We start from the raw sequence: 21,790 nt of genomic DNA, 5'->3' as shown, positions 1-21,790 counted from the left end.
TCACAACCCTTCCTTGGGCGTTTCATTATAGTGAAGTATGGCCTGGAGAGGTTTTTAGTAAATATAGGTGAGCCAGTCTCTCGCCTTTCATCTTTTATCTCATGTGGCTCCTCAGCCAAAGGAACTGTGTTGTGCTGTTTCTGTGGCTTTGTTCTTACCTGAGAACCTCAAATGATGAACAAAAGACATGCAGAGAGAACCTTGCTTTTCGTGAGGCGTCTCAGCCTGGGCTCGGCCTAAGCCTGACAGCTTTTATAACAAACGGAAACGGGAGGTTTGCCATATCAAGGGACAGGAAAGCCTAGGAATTCCTCTGCTAATATGTCCTCCAGCGCTAACTTGGCTTTTCTCTTTCTCTCTCTGTTTTGCAGTTCTGCTAAGCCAATCCTCACTAGAATGAGCACAAAACAAAACCAAGTAACAGCTTTTGTACATCAGCATTAAATGGGAAGACGCTTGGGAAGGAAGCCTGTGATGAAGGAGAATGTTGACGAGTGTAAGAAAAACTAAAAAGTCTGACTGCCAAGAGCTGCCTTCTAAGCACAGTTCAGCCAGACATGCAAGTGGTTCTCTGGAGAGAGATTCGATCCTGGATTTACCCACCAGCTCATTAGGAACTGTCACTGGATGCAACATTCAGAAGGCATGCATGAAAAGTCACATAAGGGGAATAAATTTTAAACGGGGGTATAGTTGTCACTAGGTAAACATATTAATATACATGCATCAAGGAGGTTTGTAAAAAAAAATAATTATTATTTCAACTGAAAAGCAAAATCCTTTAAAATAAAGCATTTCATAAGGCGGGGACAGTTAACTCAGAGAATTCCTGTTCCGGCCACCAGGAACCAGAGAGGGCATCATCTAGCATCGCTGCAGAAAAGACTCTCTTACGTTTCAGGTTACAGAGGAAATGGCGTAAACTTTTTGAATCCACCGTTGCTGCACCTCATTTGGCCTTCACTTTGAAACACAATGCTTCTTGATTCCTTGCCTACATGTTCTGTTTACTCTCTGTGCGTAGCGACTCTGTGGCTGTTTCAGACTCGAATTCTTATTCTGCAAAGGCTCTGAGATGGTGGCTCCCAAACTGCGAAATCTCCGTGAGGAGGAAACATGAAAACCCATAAAGTGACGAGTGATCCATCTCCTTCCACAATTCTTTCGCAGGCTATTCCAGAGATTCATTGGGGACCCAATAGGTTCCTTGTAGCATGTCTCCATTCCCGTCCTTGCCTCCCAGTCAAATTATAAACTGTGGAGGGGAGAGAGCTCAGATAAGGTAAGGTTGAGAACGGAGATGTAAAAGATAGGCCCAAGACATTTTTGTGCCTGAAGCAGACAGTCCAAATGTGTCTGTTGTGTGTGTGTGTGTGTGTGTGTGTGTGTGTGTTTTTTTAAGATAATATTTCAAGAAATTGCTACCCCAAATCTGCCTCCTGAAGCAAACTCAGCCAGCTCCCTCATGATGAGTTGGCAGTTGGGGTAAGTGCTGCTGACGTCCAGTGGGAAGCCATTTTGCAAAACATGACATAGTAAGGTTGGTAAACAATATAGAGTTAGTCTTGGCATCCGAAATGTAACCATGTAAGAGCTGCCGTGACGCACTTTTACCGTTTTTCTGATCTGAGAGAAGGAAATGGACGTTCTTTACAAATAGCAATGAAAGGACTGCTTGGAATAATTATTCCAACTAGCTCAAAGTAGAGAACAAACAGAGCTAACTCTGGGCAGCTACGTTTTTATTGTATCGTTGCCACACGAGGCTTTGAGGCAAACCAGTCCATTTGTGGGGATCCATTTGAATGGGGGAAATACATAAGAGGTACATTTCTGCTCTCAGTGATGTTTTCTTCAGCCAGTTTTAAAGCGTCATCTTTCTGCTCCTCTGCTGCCTTTAGAAAACTTGACTTTAAGTAATGTATTATCAGTACGGATCCCTCCATGCACAACATCGCACAATGCTTACTAATTACTTATACCAGACAGAAACTGGTTACTGTTTGCCACACTACAGGTGGGCACTACATAAGGATGCGCGACTTCTCCTTTACAACTCTGGTTCACCATTCACCGCTGCATCTAGCGTAAGAAAAATGCGCTGTAATAGAAGGGTTTTCGGGGGAAACAAGCTAGATTTTGCATTTTTGAATAAATCTGTAGAAAGCCATTTGTGTTTAAAGCTGCTTGTCTCTCTGATTGAAATGCCTATGGACACACTATCAATATATTTAAAAGGGTTCTTTCTAAGTAAACAACTTTTCCCCCCACTCTCTAGGTGCTTATGCTGCCCCCAGCACTGTAGTATTCCAATGCTGTGTGCGGAGTGTTTGCCAGAGGAAGTTACCGATAACATTGTTATACAGCATAAATAGATATTCATAGCGTCTTTTTCACAGTGGTGCTGTATAATGTGATTCCCTCCCGAGGTTCCAAGGACAAAATGGCTCGCCGTGGGCTGTGAATGAAAGTCAGTGGAAGTGCAGGGAAACTTCATTAATCTTGAACAGCCTGGAGGAAATGTCTAGACAACCCAAGGTTTGGTTAAACAGGAGTAGCATATTTACATATAGCCCAGCACACCTGTGGCTGCAATGAATCTCGATCTCTAGGTGTTCTGCCTAACTAAGGAGATAGTAATTAAGGGCCAAACTGAACAAAAATGGATGTCTCGGGTTGAGTTATCTCCCGCTATCAAAAGTAGCACACCTTAATGTATATCCTGATGTCAGGATACTGTTCCCCTACCGGTGGCAGCCAACTATTTGCAAAATGGGGTGGGAATACTCCAGGTCTGATGATATCAGGAGGACATCATTGAACTAGATGTTTAAAAAGAGAATAAGGATGTTTTCCTTGGCAACCCATTTTTCTCACAATGTATGGTTCCACCATCAGATTAACAGAGTCATTATTTGTCTGGGTCATGTCCCAATTCTTTTTTCTTTTCTTTTTAATTTGTTACTTGTTAAATTTGTTAAATGTTATAATATGAATTGCCATCTGATTGCTTTCTGTGGCCTGGTGGTTTCTGCCTCAGGCATTAGGCTCCCAGCAGAAATGATAGTAATTAGTGGCATCAATGATAAAGTTATCTTGGGTTAACCCGGAATACAGAATTCAGTGGGACTTGCTCCCTAGTAAGTCTATTTAGGATTGCAGCCTTACAGCCCAATCCGATGCGTGTGTTCTCAAATGTAACTTCAGTCAGCCTTATTCTTAAGTAAGTATGCCTAGGACTGCAGCCTTATATTGCAATCCTATATGTGTCTACTCAAAAATAAGGTCTAATGCATTCAGCAGGGCTTAGGGTTATATCCTTAGTTATAAAATGGAATGTTTAGGGTTGGAAAGGACCAGAGATTCATCTATTCTAACCCTTTGCACTGTGACAGAAAACTACATAGCCAGGAAACCCCACCCCCACCCCCTGCTGTGAGAGAAAAGCAGTAAAGGCAAAGGACCATCATGGCAGAAGTGCTTGAAGGGCAGTGGTAGCTAGAATGCCCCCCCCATGTACAACTCCTATCATCCCTGACCATTAGCCATGCTGGCTGGAGCTGATGGATGCTGTGGTCCAAAAGAACTCAGTGGCATGACTTTGGCTACCTCTTGCCGTAGGGCAAAAAACCAGATTCCGGTGCTTAAAAGGTAAGAGTTGTCTTGAGTATTACAGGGAAATGCCAGAAAGGACATCAGCCCAAACTCTGATCAGCTGGTTCTGACATCACACAGCAACTCTGCTGAGGTAGTAATGTGAATGCTTGGCTTTTTGGTGTGTGGTGGCCATTATTGTAAACAGCAGTGTGTTTCTAGTTTGCCACTTCCTGGGAAACCCTCAATATTTTAATCACGTGTTGAACCATGAGTCATTGTCCAGAACAGACAACACACCCCAAAAAGTCATTGTCCTTCACATCGCAGCCTCTCAAGAGCTTGAACCAGAAACCTTCCTGACCTCCTTAGCAGCATCTTCTGCAAAGGATAGCTGGCGTTGGGGGATGAGGATTGGTCCTTTTCTGTCATCATGACTATGTTTGGTGCTGTTCCTGGCTTCTCATTAGCCTCTGGTGACCCCAAATTAAGTATGACACCTTTCTGGTCAACTTCTGGCCCTTACCAGAGCAACTTATCTCTTTGGATTTGTGCTTTCCTACCTTCCATTGCCATACAAACTTTTATTCTCCATACCTGCGTCATCCTCAACCTCCCTCTGGTCTGTGCTTTGATCTTAGCCTTCCAAAGATGAATTATCCAGCAGTGACCATGGCCCTCCCACCATGGCCCTCTGTTTCTGACCATTGTTGACTCCAGTGTTGACTCCACAACACCTGACATTTCCAGAAAATTGCCACTTTTGATGTGATCCAAAGCTCCTTGACCTATCAGGGCTCTTCAGATCCCATGACCTAGTCCTGACAAAACTGGCCATCGCTGACTTTGTTGGTACCAATATGGCGGGGTGGTCCTTAGACCCAAATCATGAAAGCAAAACTCGTTATTCTCTTCAGCAGGCGTTCCCACCTCTCAACATCCTGTTTCTCACTGTGGCCCAGTAATGTTACTGCAAAAATCTTGCAAACTGATGTGGGTTTCCCCATGACCATTTGTGTGTAGATACCTGCGTGTGTGTATATAGATGTACATAGATATATATAGATAGATATATATATAAAGGAAGCAAAACAGTTTTAAGTACATACATCATTCAATGTAAGTAGGAGTCTGTTTTTAACTTCTTAAAGTGTTGACACTTTCCACCAGGTCGCCCCATTGTAACATGTCAAAAAGAGTTGTGGTCTTTGGTTTCTTTGCTTTATTTCTCTTTGTGTTGTTGTTTTTTTGAAAAGAAAAAGGTCAACAAATTGTAAAGAAATCTGTTGGAATACCTGCCTTTCTGAAGAAACAAAGAACAATAATTTTTGTTACTTTAAGGTATGCTTGTTATTAAAGTACCTAATAAAGATAAATAATGAATTTTTGTAGCATACTAGAATAAAGTGTTCTAGTGCCTTTCTCTCTAGTTCATTCAGATGTGGATGTTCTCTCTTTCTTTCTTTCTTTCTTTCTTCCTTTCTCTCTCTCTCTCTCTCTCCCTTCTTTTTTTAGAAAAAAGCTTATCCCAGTCGTTTTTCTCACAGCTTTTGTAGTATAAAAGATGTACAGTGGTGCATCTTTTATTTAAGGTATCAATGAATTTAACCAGAGGTGCAGCACTGACAATGGAATTTGTTCACAATCATCTCACTGGCTGATAAGGATTTCTGAACAATAGCTCTGAGTTCCAGAGTCACCCCGAAGGTGCAATGGCCCGTTCTACAAGCATTCATGTGGAAGGAAGGAATAGGATGCAATAGGAGATACACATTGGCAAGTCTGCCTAAGGCTGAAAGCTTGGACTCTTTCCACTGAACTCAACACCCCAACTTACAGCTTACTCTATGATGAAAATAAAGCAGACAACTATGCAGGTTTTAGTATTCAGACCTTCAAATAATAATTTAATATTTACATCTTACTTTTCAAAGTGGCTAAAAAGGCCAACGTTACAATCTTTTTGCCCTTAGTGCTATACAGTACTTAGTTGATGAATAGCATTATAAGTATTATTCTATGTGGTTTGTACCTTATCTCATCCAGGTATCTTCTTCTAAGGTTGTTGTGCTGTGCTTTGAAGCAGCTAATTAGCTAATTAGCAGTAAATTAAAGCTTCAGTCCTAGGCACACTTACTTGCATGTAAGTCCCACTGAATATAGCAGGACTTACTGCTGTGGAAACATGTCTAGAATTGTTCAATAAGAAAGTCTAAGTTGCTTACTCAAATGTAAATGTGGTTTTATTTATTATGGGATTTCTTTTCTTAACCCTTCAGCTAAATTCCTGGGATGGCTTGGGAAAAATAATAAATCCAATAAAAACATCCAAAAGCTATGGATGAAAATGTATGCAAGGAGGCCTTGTAGTATTGTCTGATCAGATTTAGCAAATCTATTTGAATTGCAGATTAGCTGCAAATTAACTAATGTCTTGCAGAAGTCTGCAGAGCAGCTAAACTGTCTTGCAGAGTCCATTGATCTAGTAAGCTCACTGATTGGACATTTTAACTGATCACATCAATGCTCAATAAACTCTTAAATAATTTGGAAGTGACCAGGAAAACCAAAATCAGGTTCACATATCAGAGCGAGAAGGAGAGGAACATTGGGCCTTAACACCCGATGCCCCTTTTTAATGGCACACTCTGAAATCCATACAGCACCTCTAAATTTTCCACATGTCAGGAACTGGTCCGCAACACCCTTACCATTTTTATTAGCTCCACAGGTGTACACACCGGACACAATGTGGAAAGAATGAGTGACAGCTAAAGTCTTCATCTCACCAACAAACGTTTTGCTGGATTAGCCACACTGAGGGCTTGTGGGGAAGCAGTGTGTGCTGGGATGTGTCAACTCCTCACATTTTGCTGTAGGTCTGGCATGGGCAGCCTGTGGCATCTAGAAGTGGTTGGACTCCCATCAGCACCAGCCTTCATGGTCAATGATCAGAGACAATGGACATTGTAGCCCAACAACCTCTGCCAGACACAACACGTTGTGCAGCCCTGCTGTAGTTATAAGTCTAGTTTCTCATCTTCATTGACCTCAGCTCGGTAGTTTTATCTCCCTGCTTCTGATGATGTGTTAGGGGAGGGAAGACACATCATGCTCCATCTTTGGTCACCACCCTGCACTCAACGCTGACCTGTGACTCATTGTAGCTGTCAGCATGCAACAGCCACCATACCTGGGAACAGCTTTGACTGACTGGCTAAACCAGATGAGGGTAGCCGATAAGTCTCAAACCCTCGGTGAATTAGGAACTTCCTCTGCAGGTGAAGACAGGCTCTAGTAGATTGAGCAGACGAGACTAACAGTGGGTCCAACGGTCAAGAAGGCATAAGGCTCATCAACCAGGGAGGGTAGAAGAAAAAGAGTTTGGATTTGATATTCTGCTTTATCACTACCCGAAGGAGTCTCAAAGCGGCTAACATTCTCCTTTCCCTTCCTCCCCCACAACAAACACACTGTGAGGTGAGTGGGGCTGAGGGACTTCAGAGAAGTGTGACTAGCCCAAGGTCACCCAGCAGCTGCATGTGGAGGAGCGGAGATGCGAACCCAGTTCACCAGATTACGAGTCCACTGCTCTTAACCACTACACCACACTGGCTCTCCCATCTAGGAGAAGGAAAACTTTGATCCTAAATCTTCACTGCCTTGTATGTTATTTCTGGGAGAAGAAAAAGCTAAGGGGAAAACCCTCCACAAATCCAGAGCAGAGTCCCTAAGACAGTTGGGTGGCAACTTGTATGCCTCTGTCTGGCAACTCCTGCAGCCAAGCTAGTCTTACTCTGCTTTCCTTTAGACCACATCAGTGAGGCTGAGAGGGGGGTGTTGTTGCCTGGGCAGCCCAGAACCTCCATACACACTGCCCAGGCTTGCGCCCAGTTGAGGTCACTTTGGTGCTCCTAACACAGTGGTTTGGCTTCACCCCCAGAGGCGCACTCCATTGCCTCTCATGACAGACAGATGCCAACAAGCGCTTCTAATGGTACAAAGCATTTACAAAGTCCCTCGGTGCCGCACGAAATTTCCTGCATAGGAATTCATCCCAATGAGGGCAATGCCTGGGTAGCTGTCACAAAAACAAGCATATTCCTCCATCACCCCTCTAAGGAAGAGGGACTGCTGCCTGCCTAGGCTGGCCCACGTTGGGCAGATGTCCGGTGTGCAGGATGTACTGACTTAGCCTTTTAAAAGACCCACAAACCAGAACCTGCTGCAAAAGGCATAAACATATAATTAAAAAATTCTGAGCCCAGGAATTTATTCTGAGTACCAGAATTGGGCAGGTCTCAGGGTCTTTTTGTACAACAGTCCATTCCCAGCTACCCGAAGATTTATTCATTTCAGCGATGAAATTTTGTGGTGGGTAGGAGGTCATTTTGTCACTGCTGTTATGTAAGCAGTTTGCACCTTACCAGGTGACTGCAGATCAGTCAGAACCCTGGCAGGAGATGCAGATTATTCTGCCCACTCCTGGTCTTCACTAACCAATATAATCCAGGTTGTAGGGGGAGGGAGGGCACTTGTTCCACAACTTGCGTTAGACAATGGAATGAAGCACCTTTCATCATTTCAACCATTTTGAATTAAGTGCATTTACACTGGAATCCTCTGGGCTTCAGAACATTTCTGTCCTAAGGTAGGGTAGTAGGCAGGAATGCCAAGAGCACTGAAAAAAACATTTTCATGAAATGGGATGTTGTTATTTAGGAAATGCAGTGGCCCAGTGTGCCTGGCTGCTGCCATCTGGTGGTACGCTCAAAGGTTTTGCCGTTCACCTTTTGCATTTTACGCTGTGGAAGTTGAGGTTCCCAAAGCCCAGCTTTTTAAAAATACGTTTAAACGTCAGTGATGTACACAGATCCAGTTATCTGTGCCATTATTAATATTCTCTGGCCTGCATATCTGCTTCCTGCTCTTTCCACTTGCCTGCGTTGTGGGTCCTGCTGCTAATCACACAAAATGCTTTCTTTTCCTGGACAGTTGATCTCGATACCTTCTCAGCCTCCCACCCCAATCCCTCCACTCAAGCTCTCTTCTTGCTACCAGATCCTGGCTAGAACTCCAGCTGCTGCCTCTTTCCTTCCGGAATCTCGGGGGGGGGGGGAGTTTGTTGTGTTCCTGCTAAAAAAATAACATATGGAAAAATCTGGCAGGCATCCCAGCAGTCATGAGGGGGTGGACCTGCTTCCACTTAGCATAATAATCCACTTTCCCCAAACAATCTGTATATTTTTAATTTTTTGTCTCCTGCATATTTCCATGAGTCTCCTCCTCCTAAGTTGCGAGAGAAAGAGAAGAAAGTTAAACCTTTTTCAAAACCTGATTTGTACTTGTATTCCTTGGCTATTCAGCTTGTGGTCCAGCCTCAGCCTTTGTCAAGGCTGAAGCTGCCTTGCATTCAGACGTAAGAGCATCTGCCTTGCGTGCGGAAAATGCCAGGTTCAATCCCTCACACTTTCAGGTGGTGCCCCTGCCTGAAAACAACAAAGAGATGCTGCCAATCCGTGCAGGCAATACTAGATGGACCCAATGGCCTTGTTATAAGGTAGCTTCTTATATTCCTAACTGAAAGTCTATATTCGCTGCCTGTTTACTCCTGCCTCTTCCTCTCTTTCCCTTGAATCAAATTTTGTATTGTAAGCACCTCGGGGCAGGGACCTGCTCTGTAGTCTGCAAAGCAGGAGTGGGAAATCTCAAGCCCCAGGGGCCAAATGCAGCTCTCAAGACTGCTCCCTGTGCCCATTTTGCAGGCCACACTCTTCACTGGTCCTGAGAGCTTTTGCCCGGCTGGAATGTGTCCTTGACATATGATGGTGCCAGGATGGAGAGCAATGTGTTTGAAAACCTATTGCTTTTAAATTTATTATTATTATTATTATTATTATTATTATTATTATTAAATGGTAGGGATGCAGCCTGCTGTACAAAGGTAAGAGTCTGTTGCTCCCATGGCGCACTGTGGCTCCTGGCCTGAAAGGTATTTATCACCTCTGCTTTGCAATGGCAGGCAGACTGGTACCATAAAATAAAAAGCAGCCATTAAACAGAAGCGTACAAATCTGAATCATAGCTGTTAATGTTCCCCTTTTCTTGCGAGGAATCCTGTTTGGAATAAGGGAATTTCCCTTTAAAAAGGGGAAATGTTGACAGCTATGATCCGAATGTATTTGGCTATATAGGCAGGGCACCCTCTCCTTACATAACAAGTATAAATTTACAAGATGCAGCCTTTCTGCACCATAAAAGTGTAGTAAAATCAATAGATATTAAGTTTATGTATACCATGCAGCTCTTAAAAGACAAGGCACAGAAGATCAGGAAAGAAGATGAAGTATGCATTATCATCCTATGAAAAGGCACTGTGCTACTTTAAGAGTAAAACCTGGCCTAGAAAAAGCATTTACACTTCCCAGGTTCGTTTCTTGTGTTGCTTGCGAGCCAATATGGCAATAATGATGTTTCCCAATCCTAAAGCTGTTGTGAAAGGGGAATGTTTCTACCTAACAGTTGCTGTCGTGAAGCTCCGTCATTTATTCCTGAGATGCAGTTTGTTATATTGTCCAGTAGATGGCTGTAAAACATTTTCTAAGAGACAGCCGGAAACTACACAGTATTGGGAAACTGGCTGGCTAGCATCCCAAGAAAAGCAAAGTGTTGATGCTTAAAAGACGTACAGTTTGGAGAAAGGAAATTATATAGGCAACCCCACAGAGATTGTTTTGTTTCTCTTTATGCACTGGAAAGGTAAGATGTTATTTTAATAAAATAAAAATAAAATGGTATTGGGAAAACGGAGGCCTCCGTATACGTGTGTGTGTGAGAGAGAGAGAGAAAGAGAGAGAGAGAGAGAGAGAGAGAGATTTAACCATGCCCTCTCCGGGATACGCAATTGCGCACAAACCCTCCCAGTTTTCCATTCAGCCAGAGGTGGCAGACACTTCACATTCTGCTGTACTTAGTGTTGGGCTGCGTTAGGATGGCAGGATTGCACCATTAGGGCTTTCCCTCTAAAGTTTTGTACTTCTACAGAGCTTAGAGTTCCCCCGAGCATACTGATACCTTCATCTTGTTTCTCAGGGGTTCCATTTTAGCTACAATCCTGTTGCGAGCTGAGTTCACTATTAGGAGTGGCCAGAAAGGTCTACATTTGGACCCCAGGCCTGCTGCGCCCCCTTCCTGGTTTACAGGCTCCCTAATAAATTTACCATTCGTCTCTTGCAAATAACTTCATCGCTACTTGAGATTAGCACAAAATAAAGCTTGTGTGTGAGCATCAGGAATACCAGGGTTGTAACAAAGACAGTCTTCCTGGAGGGTGAAAAGATACAGTGGTACCTTGGTTCTCAAACGCTTTGGTACTCAAACAACTTGGAACCCAAGCACTGAAAACCCGGAAGGAAGTGTTCCGGTTTGAGAACTTTTTTCAGAAGTTGAACGTGCTCCCTTTTGAGTGTTACGCTTCCGTTTTGAGTGTTATGCTGAGGTCTGTCTGTTTTTGCTATTTATTTCGTGTTTTTGTGGCTCTTTTTTGTGTGTGTGTGACCGTGTGGAACCCAGTTCAGCTACTGATTGATTGATTGATTGATTGATTGTGTGACTGCAGTACATTGTTTATTGCTTTCATTTTATGGATCAATGGTCTCGTTAGATAGTAAAATTCATGTAAAACTGCTGTTTAAGGGTTGTTTTTAAAAGTCTGGACCGGATTAATCCATTTTGCATTACTTTTTATGGGAAAGCGTGCCTTGGTTTTGGAACGCTTCAGTTTTGGAACAGACTTCCGGAACGGATTATGTTTAAGAACCAAGGTACTACTGTACAAATAACCTAGAAATGGTGGAGTACCTGGAATGAAGCTAAGTCCCATGTGAAAGGTTAATATTGAAACAAGAGCCAGAGATCCTTTGCAAATATTGGTCCTGGCCAGGGACAGATACTCTTGTTGTGACACAAGGGATGGATTTATTAGGAAACTTGAGGTGAAGAAGCTGAGCGGTTCTTGGTCGAAGCTCCTTGGCTGCAGCAATGTGAGTTTGCTGGTGCTGCTGCTTCCATCACCAACAGCTGTGTTATCTGGCCCCTCCTTTAAATGTTGTTGTTGTTGTTGTTGTTGTTGTTTAGTCATTTAGTCATGTCTGACTCTTCGTGACCCCATGGACCAGAGCACGCCAGAGCACACTGTCTTCCACTGCCTCCCGCAGTTTGGTCAAACTCATGCTGGTAGCTTCGAGAACACCGTCCGGCCATCTTGTCCTCTGTCGTCCCCTTCTCCTTGTGCCCTCCAACTTTCCCAACATCAGGGTCTTTTCCAGGGAGTCTTCTCTTCTCATGAGGTGGCCAAAGTCTTGGAGCCTCAGCTTCAAGATCTGTCCTTCCAGTGAGCACTCAGGGCTGATTTCCTTCAGAATGGATAGGTTTGATCTTCTTGCAGTCCATGGGACTCTCAAGAGTCTCCTCCAGCACCAGAATTCAAAAGCATCAATTCTTCGGCGATCAGCCTTCTTTATGGTCCAGCTCTCATTTCCATACATCACTATTGGGAAAACCATAGCTTTAACTATACGGGCCTTTGTTGGCAAGCCATAAAAAGCCAAAGGTGAGATTGACTGACAAAACTAACATTCAGCTCCATATCAGCAGCTAGTGGCCACAAATTCTCCAGTCCTACTCTACAGGGTTGTCTGTTCTTTGTATTTATTACTCTCTGAGAAGTTGAGAGCAGCAGCAGCAATAGGGAGGGTACCACCCTGTTTTCTTCTCACAACGATCCTGTGAGGTAGACTAGGCTGAGAAGGGGCAGCCCACCAAGGATCACCCGGTTACTCCGGTAAGGAAGGCCTATAAAGTCTCCTGTTTCCTCTTTGTGGGAATACAAAGGCAAGGAGTCTATTTTATGGGCTCGCCCTGCTGTCGTCATATCCTCCTGGGTTCATGCTTACAAAGAAGCCTTACATTCATCCCCTGAGCTCAACACAGCGTTTCCTTCCAGCAGAGGAAGCTGGTTCTTGTTTCTTTCCCCTCGCAGAGCCCCACCTTTGCTCTCCTTGGAAACTCCAGCCGGTCCCAAGTGCCTCTGGGACAGATGCCAGGGTAAACACGAGCAGCAATTGAGGCTGCTGCTTCTCAGCCCCGCTGCATGAGTCAGCTACAGCTGGGATGGTTTAAGCGAGCTCATTAGGAGTCAAGTTGTCCAACTCTGCTGCTCTAACCTCACAAAGCTTTTTATGCTGGGCTCTAATCTCGACCATAAAGACGATGGTCTCCATAGCTACTCCCAGCCCCGTCGTTTGAGCTGTGGCCTCACTTCCCCTTCTCAGTTCATTACGGGACTAAAGATTTGTGCTAGATTATGACCCTGCAACACTGGAGCCATGCCATGCTTGACAACAGTGCCATCCAATAAGCCCCCTTTCGCCAACCTGGTGCCCTCCAGATGCGTTGGACTACAATGTCCATCATCTCTGGCCATTGGCTATGAGCTGATATGAGCTGTAGTCCCATCATCGGGGGGGCACATGGTTGGGGAAGGCTGCAAAAAGTGCGCAAGATGGGGTACACTGTCCTAAGTAGGCCCCTAGACAGCATCTTAAAAAACAGAGCCATCACCTTGCTGACAAAGGTCCGTATAGTTAAAGCTATGGTTTTCCCAGTACAGTGGTACCTCGGGTTAAGTACTTAATTCGTTCCGGAGGTCTGTACTTAACCTGAAACTGTTCTTAACCGGAAGCACCACTTTAGCTAATGGGGCCTCCTGCTGCTGCCGTGCCGCCCGAGCACGATTTCTGTTCTCATCCTGAAGCAAAGTTCTTAACCTGAAGCACTATTTCTGGGTTAGCGGAGTCTGTAACCTGAAGCATATGTAACCCGAGGTACCACTGTAGTGATGTATGGAAGTGAGAGCTTGGACCATAAAGAAGGCTGATTGCCAAAGAATTGATGCTTTTGAATTATGGTGCTGGAGGAGACTCTTGAGAGTCCCATGGACTGCAAGATCAAACCTATCCATTCTTAAGTGAGTGCTCACTGGAAGGGCAGATCCTGAAGCTGAGGCTCCAAGACTTTGGCCACCTCATGAGAAGAGAAGACTCCCTGGAAAAGACCCTGATGCTGGGAAAGATGGAAGGCACAAGGAGAAGGGGACGACAGAGGACGAGATGGTTGGATAGTGTTCTCGAAGCTACCAGCATGAGTTTGACCAAACTGCGGGAGGCAGTGGAAGACAGGAGTGCCTGGCGTGTTCTGGTCCATGGGGTCACGAAGAGTCGGACACGACTAAACAACAACAACAAAGCGGACGCAGGATTGTAGCCTGGAGCAATGTAAGCATGTTAGCTTCAATGCACATTCTTTTCCTCAAAGAATTCTGGGCTCTCTGGTTTGTTAAGGGTTGTTGCTGGGAATTTCAACTCTGTGGGACATAAACTACAGTGCCCAGAATTCTCCAAGGAAGAGAATGTGCCTCAAATGTGCTTTGGAGGTATTGTGTGTACACAGCCTTGGACTGCACAGAGGAAGCCGATCTCGATGAGCCAAGTGCGGCCTTTAAGTCAACAGGCTCTGCATGCCTCCTGCTATCTGAGAACAGTGATAAATCACTTGACAGCTTTCATTCATTCATTCAATCCTAATAGTAGGCCAGTATTTATTTTTCTCTCCTTTCCATTAGCATGTTCATTTCATTTATTAATTTTCTATCTTGCCTGACCTTCCAAGGGAGCCCATAAAAACAGATGTGTACTTTGTCAAGAAGGAAAGGTCCAAGAGTAGAATTGGTTGTTGTGGCTCTTAAAAACAAACAAACAAACAAACAACAAACCATTTACACAATAGCTTGTTCTTTTCCTTACTCCAATTCTAAGTTTTTAAAGAAAGAGATACACCCAATTTTAGATAGATGGATGATAGATGATAGGTATAGCTAGATTAGATAGATAGATAGATAGATAGATAGATAGATGATAGATAGATAGATAGATAGATAGATAGATAGATAGATAGATAAGAGAGAAAGATTCTCTCTCTCCCGCCTTCTCTCTCTCTCTCTCTCTCTCTCTCTCTCTCTCTCTCTCACACACACACACACACACACACACACACTGTTGGAATGGCAATGCCCATCAACTGTGGGGGGGGGGCAGCCCTCTCAAATATTTTATTGGGGAGTCTGAAGGGACCTCAGCCCCTAGGAGTTGGCTCCTATGATATACACACGTAAACATGATGGAACCAGATGTGTGTATGTGTGTCTTGAATATGTGGATGCAAACAGAGAAAGTAAAGCAAGAATCAATAACTGGAAAGTTTTCATTACTCAAAGTTTATTTGCAATCAAGGTGATTTAATCACCTGGATTAAATCAGATGAATGCATGTGTGTGTGTTTGCATTTGAAAGTGGACGCTTCTGAACATCTTGCTGATCTGCAGAGAATGTTTGGCGAAAGATGAAACTAATGTGCCATCTCAGACCATTCACAGACCACTTACATGATGAACTGGTATATATTCACTTGATAATGAAACAGTATAGAATTGTTGCATTAGACTCACATGAGCCACCAATCCCTGAAGTGGGATGGGAGCTAAAGTGAGTTGGATTAAAAGCTGTTTTCCCTTTCAGGTTTGTTTATACCACCAGGTCCAATGGTATAAAGGTCTTACTAAGACTGATAAGTTTGAGGGTATCTGGTGGCCTCTCCTGGTGTTTGTTACTCGGTCGGGAGAGCACAGTCAACCTCTACTCTCACAACTCAATTTTTGGAGACTGTTTAGGTCAGTGGTCGTCCATTATTCTTGGTACATCTCATATAATAGTATGACATTTTACCATTTTAGCTTTGAAGTGCTCCCTCCCTGCAGTATTGTTTGCTTTTCTCTCTTTTACTGTATTACCCTTTTTTTAAATTCCCTTTCTTGTTCTGTTTGTCCTCCTTTGAGGTTTGTAACTGCTTTCCTTACTTACGTAACAAAACGAAATAAAGAAATACTTTATGGAAAACAACGGCGGCGACATCTGACAGAGCAATCAGCAGATTTCTAATGAGGACCATGGGAATTGCGCCTGAAAAGAAAGGCTCACTCATGCAGACAGGACGCTCTTCCTCAAAGTTGCACAAGGCACCCAAGCCACAAGACCTGTTCGTCTTTTTTATTTTCAGGGCGTGATCCTCTCTGCTCTGCTGTTCCTTTGTGTAAGGAGACAGCTCCTGCTCCATCTTCTGGGCTGCACTGCTTTTGATCAATGCCTTCTCATCTGCAAGCCTCTACTCATGGGAGATTATTCCGGTGATGCAGACGATAACGTCCATAGATTTGCCATGGCCCCTCTACTGATTGCAGAGCCCAATGTGAAACCCCAAGCACCCTACAGAGGTATTCTTCCAGGAGTCCCTTTTCAAACAGGGGTGGCTAACCTGTGGTCCTGTCGCTGTTGCTGGACTCTCCATTCCCATCAGACCCAGCCAACATGGTCAATGACACCTGCAGGTCACAAATTAGCCACCTCTTGGTCCAGTACCACCCAAAGGAAGTGGCTTTGTAAGTTATTTTGGCTGTTTCCCCATAACTTAATTTGATCGTATCTTTAAGATATATCTTAACTCTACATGAACAGCCTGCATTTGTCTCCCCTGCAATTTAAACCCGTTGCATTTTATTGTATCCTGATGTGATGCTTTCAAAATAAATCATCTTACAACATTACTCAATACAGTGGTACCTCGGGTTACAGACGCTTCAGGTTACAGACTCCGCTAACCCAGAAATAGTACCTTGGGTTAAGAACTTTGCTTCAGGATGAGAACAGAAATCGTGTGGCGGTGGCACAGCGGCAGCAGGAGGCCCCATTAGCTAAAGTGGTACCTCAGGTTAAGAACAGTTTCAGGTTAAGAACGGACCTCCAGAACGAATTAAGTTCTTAACCTGAGGTACCACTGTATTTGAAAGTTGTACACATAGCTTTATTTTGAAAGTGTATATGCTGGCCTCTGGCATAACTTCCCAGAGCAGTGTGCTGTTAAGAAAATAAAACTATATAATAAATTTAACAGCAAAAAAAGTGTTTTCTCCCTCTTAGGCTGCAAATATATGCCAGGGTGGCGAACCTCAGTCTCAGGGGCCAGTCCTCAGGACTCTCCCCTGGCCATCCCTACTCTGCTCACACCCTTCATGTGCTCTGGTTTGTACCCCAAATATTTTTACCTGACTGGAATGTGCCTTTGACCTCTGAAGAGTAGAGAAGCCTATGTGAGTGTGTGGAGAAACTAGGCTGCTGAAACAAAGGTAAAATGTGTGTTAATTGCTCTGCCTACTTTTACCTCTGGCCCACTAGTGAGATGTGGTCCCTGGAAGGATGAGAAGAAGATGCCCTCCAGGCTAGCAGATCAGGATAGATGCTCACTGTCATCGGGCAAATCAGAACAAATGCTCAATCAAGAATGGGTGCCGTAAGCTTTGTACAAGCAGACCAGGATGATTGCTCCATCAGCAAGTTGCCTGGAGGAGACGCAGGTGCCCATATAAAACAAGAAAAATATCCTCTTTGCACGATGATGCCTCTTTCATGCCCTACCTAAAATGGCCGCTCACCCAGTCCCGGCGGTGGGCCATGTTTGCGGCCCAGCGTGTGGCTTCCCCGTCTCCCTGAAGCCTTCTGCTTTCATTGGCCGTTGCTCTGCTCCCATGGCCATTGTGGAGCCTGCTGGGTTCCCGCCAAAGCCAGATTCAAATCTGGTCTGTCCATGGCAGCCTGGGGGGCAGGGCAACTAGAGCAGACCCAGTTGGACCTGTCTCCACTCCAGTCCGCTCATGGCAAATAACGAGGGATGCACTGGGATGCCCTCATGCTGAAATTGCAATGGACAGGCACTTCACACGATCCCCAGGATGCTCATTCATCTGGGCGAGAATGATCTGGATGCACAAAAGAGCAGCAATTTAATCACGGCAGCAATTGTGGACATTGAAATAATCTGGGCAATATGCCCAGATAACACCATCTTTTGGTCTGAGCTCCTTCTGCGCCTGAGATGGAAAGGGGCCTTCAAGCCTTCTCGCCTCAATTACGCCCTAGTAAAAATCAACAAGGGACGCGGGTGGCGCTGTGGGTTAAAGCACAGAGCCTAGGACTTGCTGATCAGAAGGTCGCGGTTCGAATCCCCACGACGGGGTGAGCTCCCGTTGCTCAGTCCCAGCTCCTGCCAACCTAGCAGTTCGAAAGCACGTCAAAGTGCAAGTAGATAAATAGGGACCACTCCGGCGGGAAGGTAAACGGCATTTCCGTGCGCTGCTCTGGTTCGCCAGAAGCGGCTTAGTCATGCTGGCCACATGACCCAGAAGCTGTCTGCGGACAAACGCCGGCTCCCTCGGCCTATGGAGTGAGATGAGCGCGCAACCCCAGAGTCGGTCACGACTGGACCTAATGGTCAGGGGTCCCTTTACCTTTACCTAAAAATCAACAGGGCTTTACACAACGCGACCCTGCCTCTTGGTGGCCGAGTGATCAGATATCCGGACCTTAAAACTGACAAATTGGACCTTTTCACCTCACCCCTATAGGGAATGAACATTGGTTGAGAGCTGTGAAGCAGGGCCTTGAGGAATGGTTTCAGCTGTAGGTAGTCTTGGCGGTGAGACAGTGATTTTGCAATCTTGAGTGGCAGTTTTTAGGCCTTGGGCAGAATCCCTTAGTCTGATAACTGATGAAGGGGTGAAAGGATAACTCACCCCTTCCATGACGGCAATAACAGTGTACCCTGTTAGAGGGGTCTTGAGGGGAGTCTCTGTCCACAAGCGCACAACAGGTGGGCCATAGAACACACACACACCCCCCGGCGTCGCACGTTTTGCAGTGGTTCCATATTCCCATTTGACCCTGTCATGCCTCAGACCCCCAGCAGGGGGCTGAGAGGGATACATGCCCAGTGCCTATGCCAAGGTTTCCTACGTCTGAAATTTATTGAAAGTTGTGGCCAATTTAATCCCATATGTTGTCATGTCTTCTCCTTTGATATCGGGTCTGGCTTCAGGGGAAAGAAGGGGGACTGTGCCTGGACCTGCAAAGAAACGCTTGTCCGTGCTTAATACCTCCACTCACATGCTGTCGTTATGTGCAATTTCCCATCACTTTTGTAACTGTGAATAGATATTGTTGTTGTTTTTGTTTTAATGTGGATTTCTTGCACCACAGCAACGGAGAATTTTAATCCACTTTATTTCCTTAAACCTAAATTTCTGATATGCAATTGAATCCCGCCCCCAAATGCCACCAATCTGCAGGTGACCCAGCACACATTTCCCCTGGAAAACAGTTCCTCACTCAGCAACTGGGTGCTTGCTTGTTTACTATATTCTGTCCCCTATCAGCACCACTCTTCGTATCAAGCACTCCATTAATCTTCTTCTTTGCCTTATTCATCTTACCTGAAGTGTAAGCCCCCTCTAGACTCACCTGGAGCCCCTTCTGTTTCCTGTGCAGCTGCAGCAGTTAGTACAATGTGGAGGCTAAATAAATGTGAAGCTCTAGCCAACTCCCTATCCCCTGCTGGGAAGACTCTGCTGGCTTAGAATCGCATACTTGTTCCCACAGGCATGGGTCCAGACTCCACAAGCACAGAGCTGTTGGTTTGAGCATGTTGCCACATCAAATAGAGGAAGTCTCAGAACACAGAGCACATTCATGCTGTTTTACCAGCCCATGGGGTCCACTGATCAGCTGGCACTGGGAGGTGGAGCGTGCAGGCTCCTAGCAGCCGAGGCGACATTCCCCCGAGGCTTGGCTGGAAATAAAAACACAGAGCTCTCACCTAGATTTCTCCAGCTGGGGTACAAACAAGAGTTGCTGTTTGGCCATGCAGTGTGTGCATAAATGTGTTGCCTCTTTCCCTGTCTTTGCCTGATAAGACAAGACTCCTCTCTCTGGGAATTCAAGGGGTAATGGCTAGCACAGAGACCTTCACAGCGGTCATTGCAAGAGGCTGCGTACAAAGGAAGCACTAAAACCACTTACGTCCGGCCATTATATGTGGCCATATAGCTTCAGCAATAAAGCAAGAACACCTGTAGTACTTTGGAGGTTGCTTTTTATTGCTGTTGCCTCTCTGAAGTTAAACACCAACAGAGGAATAAAATCAATGGTCCTTAAACCATGCTTGTTTTAATACTTGCTGCTACGGTTATTCCCCAGCCAGCTCAAGCAAGCAGTTGTTAATGTTGAGCTAGACTTGAGGATGGCTAAACTTTGTTGTAGACCAGAAAGGTGCAATGTCCAGGATACCTGAGGTGTGGGTAGTGACATTATATAGCTTTGTCATAAGGTGGCACTATTGAACTGGGTGGAGTCGGAAGTTTTCTGTTGCTGTTCTGTCTTACTTAAGAGAGAGAGACAATCATCATCATCATAAAATCTTTATTACGGTCATAGACCAGCACAAGTAGGGTGGGGGTACAATCATTTAGACTATGTAGAACATTTTGGAAAGCTAAAAAGTATTAAAACAGAAGGTATATCTAAAGGACTATAAGAATCTAAAAGAAGGGTTAGGAGCATTAAACGGATGTGGAAGAACATAAAAGATTAGTATATAAAAGACTATAAAGGTAAAGGGACCCCTGACCATTAGGTCCAGTCGTGGCTGACTCTGGGGTTGCGGCGCTCATCTCACTTTATTGGCCGAGGGAGCCGGCGTACAGCTTCCGGGTCATGTGGCCAGCATGACTAAGCCGCTTCTGGTGAACCAGAGCAGTGCACGGAAACGCCGTTTACCTTCCCGCCGGAGCGGTACCTATTTATCTGCTTGCAATTTTGATATGCTTTTAAACTGCTAAGTTGGCAGGAGCATGGACCGAGCATGGGAGCTCACCCCATCATGGGGATTCGAACCACCGACCTTCTGGTTGTCAATTTCTAGGCTCTGTGGTTTAACCCACAGCGCCACCCGTGTCCCTTATAAAAGACTATAACTCCCTACTAAACATCTTACAAGACAATAATGCCCACTCACAACACAAAGAGCTCATAACCCACCTACTCTCAGCAGCCTGAAGCATCATAACCAGACACTGGAGAGACCTGTCAGGAGTAAGCATGGGCCAATGGTATCAAATAGTATGGGAAACAGCCTTGTTAGAAAAACTAACCAACAAATTGAAACTGACAAGGGGACAAATAGAAGAAGATGCCTTCACCCGGTATGGTTCCCCTTTATCACGTACACAGCCCAACCAGACAATGACAAAAATCCATACAAATCAATCTGGCTAACCTGATCCAAACACACACACACACCCCACTCACACATGAAAACAAATTTCACCACAGCCAATCAAAGACAACCAACCACAGCCTTGGCCACCCGCAACCTCTCTCACCACCAAAGGAAAACAAGCCAACCAGAGTGGCTCGGGCAACTCAGTCAGTTGGGCAGAGTACAAATATAAATTATTATTATTGTTATTATTATTGATTGTTATTATTATTCATAGTTATTATTGCCTTCCTGCAGTCTTACATTTGCTTGTGCAGTGCTGATCCTAAGCACTTTTGCCCCAGACACAAAAGGTCCGAATGCCAGAACCGCCTCTCCTGCCCATTTTTAACATTTTATTCAAGCCGGAGCTAGAAGTTGCAAAGGAGATGGAGTAGTTTCTTTGTGGGTCTTTCTCTCTCCTTTCCCTGATACCGCACCAGAACACCATGGATGATGTCTTAGAATCCTATTTATTGTACTAAATTTACGAAATTTGCAAAGACTTGCTAAAGAGGAGGAGGGAGATCCTTTTGACAAAATAAGCTGTAAACGGGCATTTATATCCAGCTGGGGCCAGGCTGATCTTCCCTTCTGGTGGTCATGTGCCTCTGTTTCGTGGTGGCAGAGCCCAGAGTGGCTCCCAGGTCTCCTGGCAGCTGGAACTCTTGGTTTGTTTGTTTTTTTCTGGCTGGGAGGTCTTGGTCCTTCGGTTCTGCAGCCCTGGGGCAACTGGAGTTGCTTCTAGGTTGAGACATACCGTATTTTTTGCACCATAACACTCACTTTTTTCCTCCTAGAAAGTAAGGGGAAATGTCTGTGCGTGTTATGGAGCGAATGCCTGCGGGTGGCGGGGGGGATCTGCTGCAGTCGTGAGCAGAGGATCCATGGTTCCCCTTCCTTCCCTCCTCCGTGGTTACAAAGCATGGATCCACATGGA

At 45.0% G+C, this 21,790-nt stretch overlaps 1 protein-coding gene and 1 long non-coding RNA gene across 3 annotated transcripts in view; both read left to right on the top strand.

Moving 5' to 3' along the window:
* Positions 1-5,023, top strand: part of LHFPL3 (LHFPL tetraspan subfamily member 3) — a gene marked incomplete at its 5' end in the record, with an annotated part of 239,956 nt that extends 234,933 nt beyond the window's left edge. The window contains one exon of the mRNA XM_080972056.1: positions 372-5,023. Coding sequence (XP_080828182.1) covers positions 372-400 — 29 coding nt within the window. The 3' untranslated portion in view covers positions 401-5,023. The remainder of the gene's footprint in view (positions 1-371) is intronic.
* A 5,240-nt stretch (positions 5,024-10,263) lies between these two features.
* The window catches only part of LOC308486753, a 27,653-nt gene continuing 16,126 nt past the window's right edge, over positions 10,264-21,790 (top strand). The window contains exons 1-2 of one of the 2 annotated variants that reach the window (XR_013991269.1): positions 10,264-10,353; positions 15,228-15,379. This is a non-coding gene — a long non-coding RNA (uncharacterized lncRNA). Of the gene's footprint in view, positions 10,354-15,227; positions 15,380-15,544; positions 16,315-21,790 lie in introns of those variants that run through there. The other variant, XR_013991270.1, reaches the window with a different exon arrangement.

Source organism: Podarcis pityusensis, assembly GCF_964106645.2.
Source record: "Podarcis pityusensis genome assembly, chromosome: 10".
NCBI lineage: Eukaryota > Metazoa > Chordata > Lepidosauria > Squamata > Lacertidae > Podarcis > Podarcis pityusensis.
The sequence above is the reverse complement of the archived record's forward strand: the minus strand, read 5'-3'. Positions and strand labels throughout refer to the sequence as shown.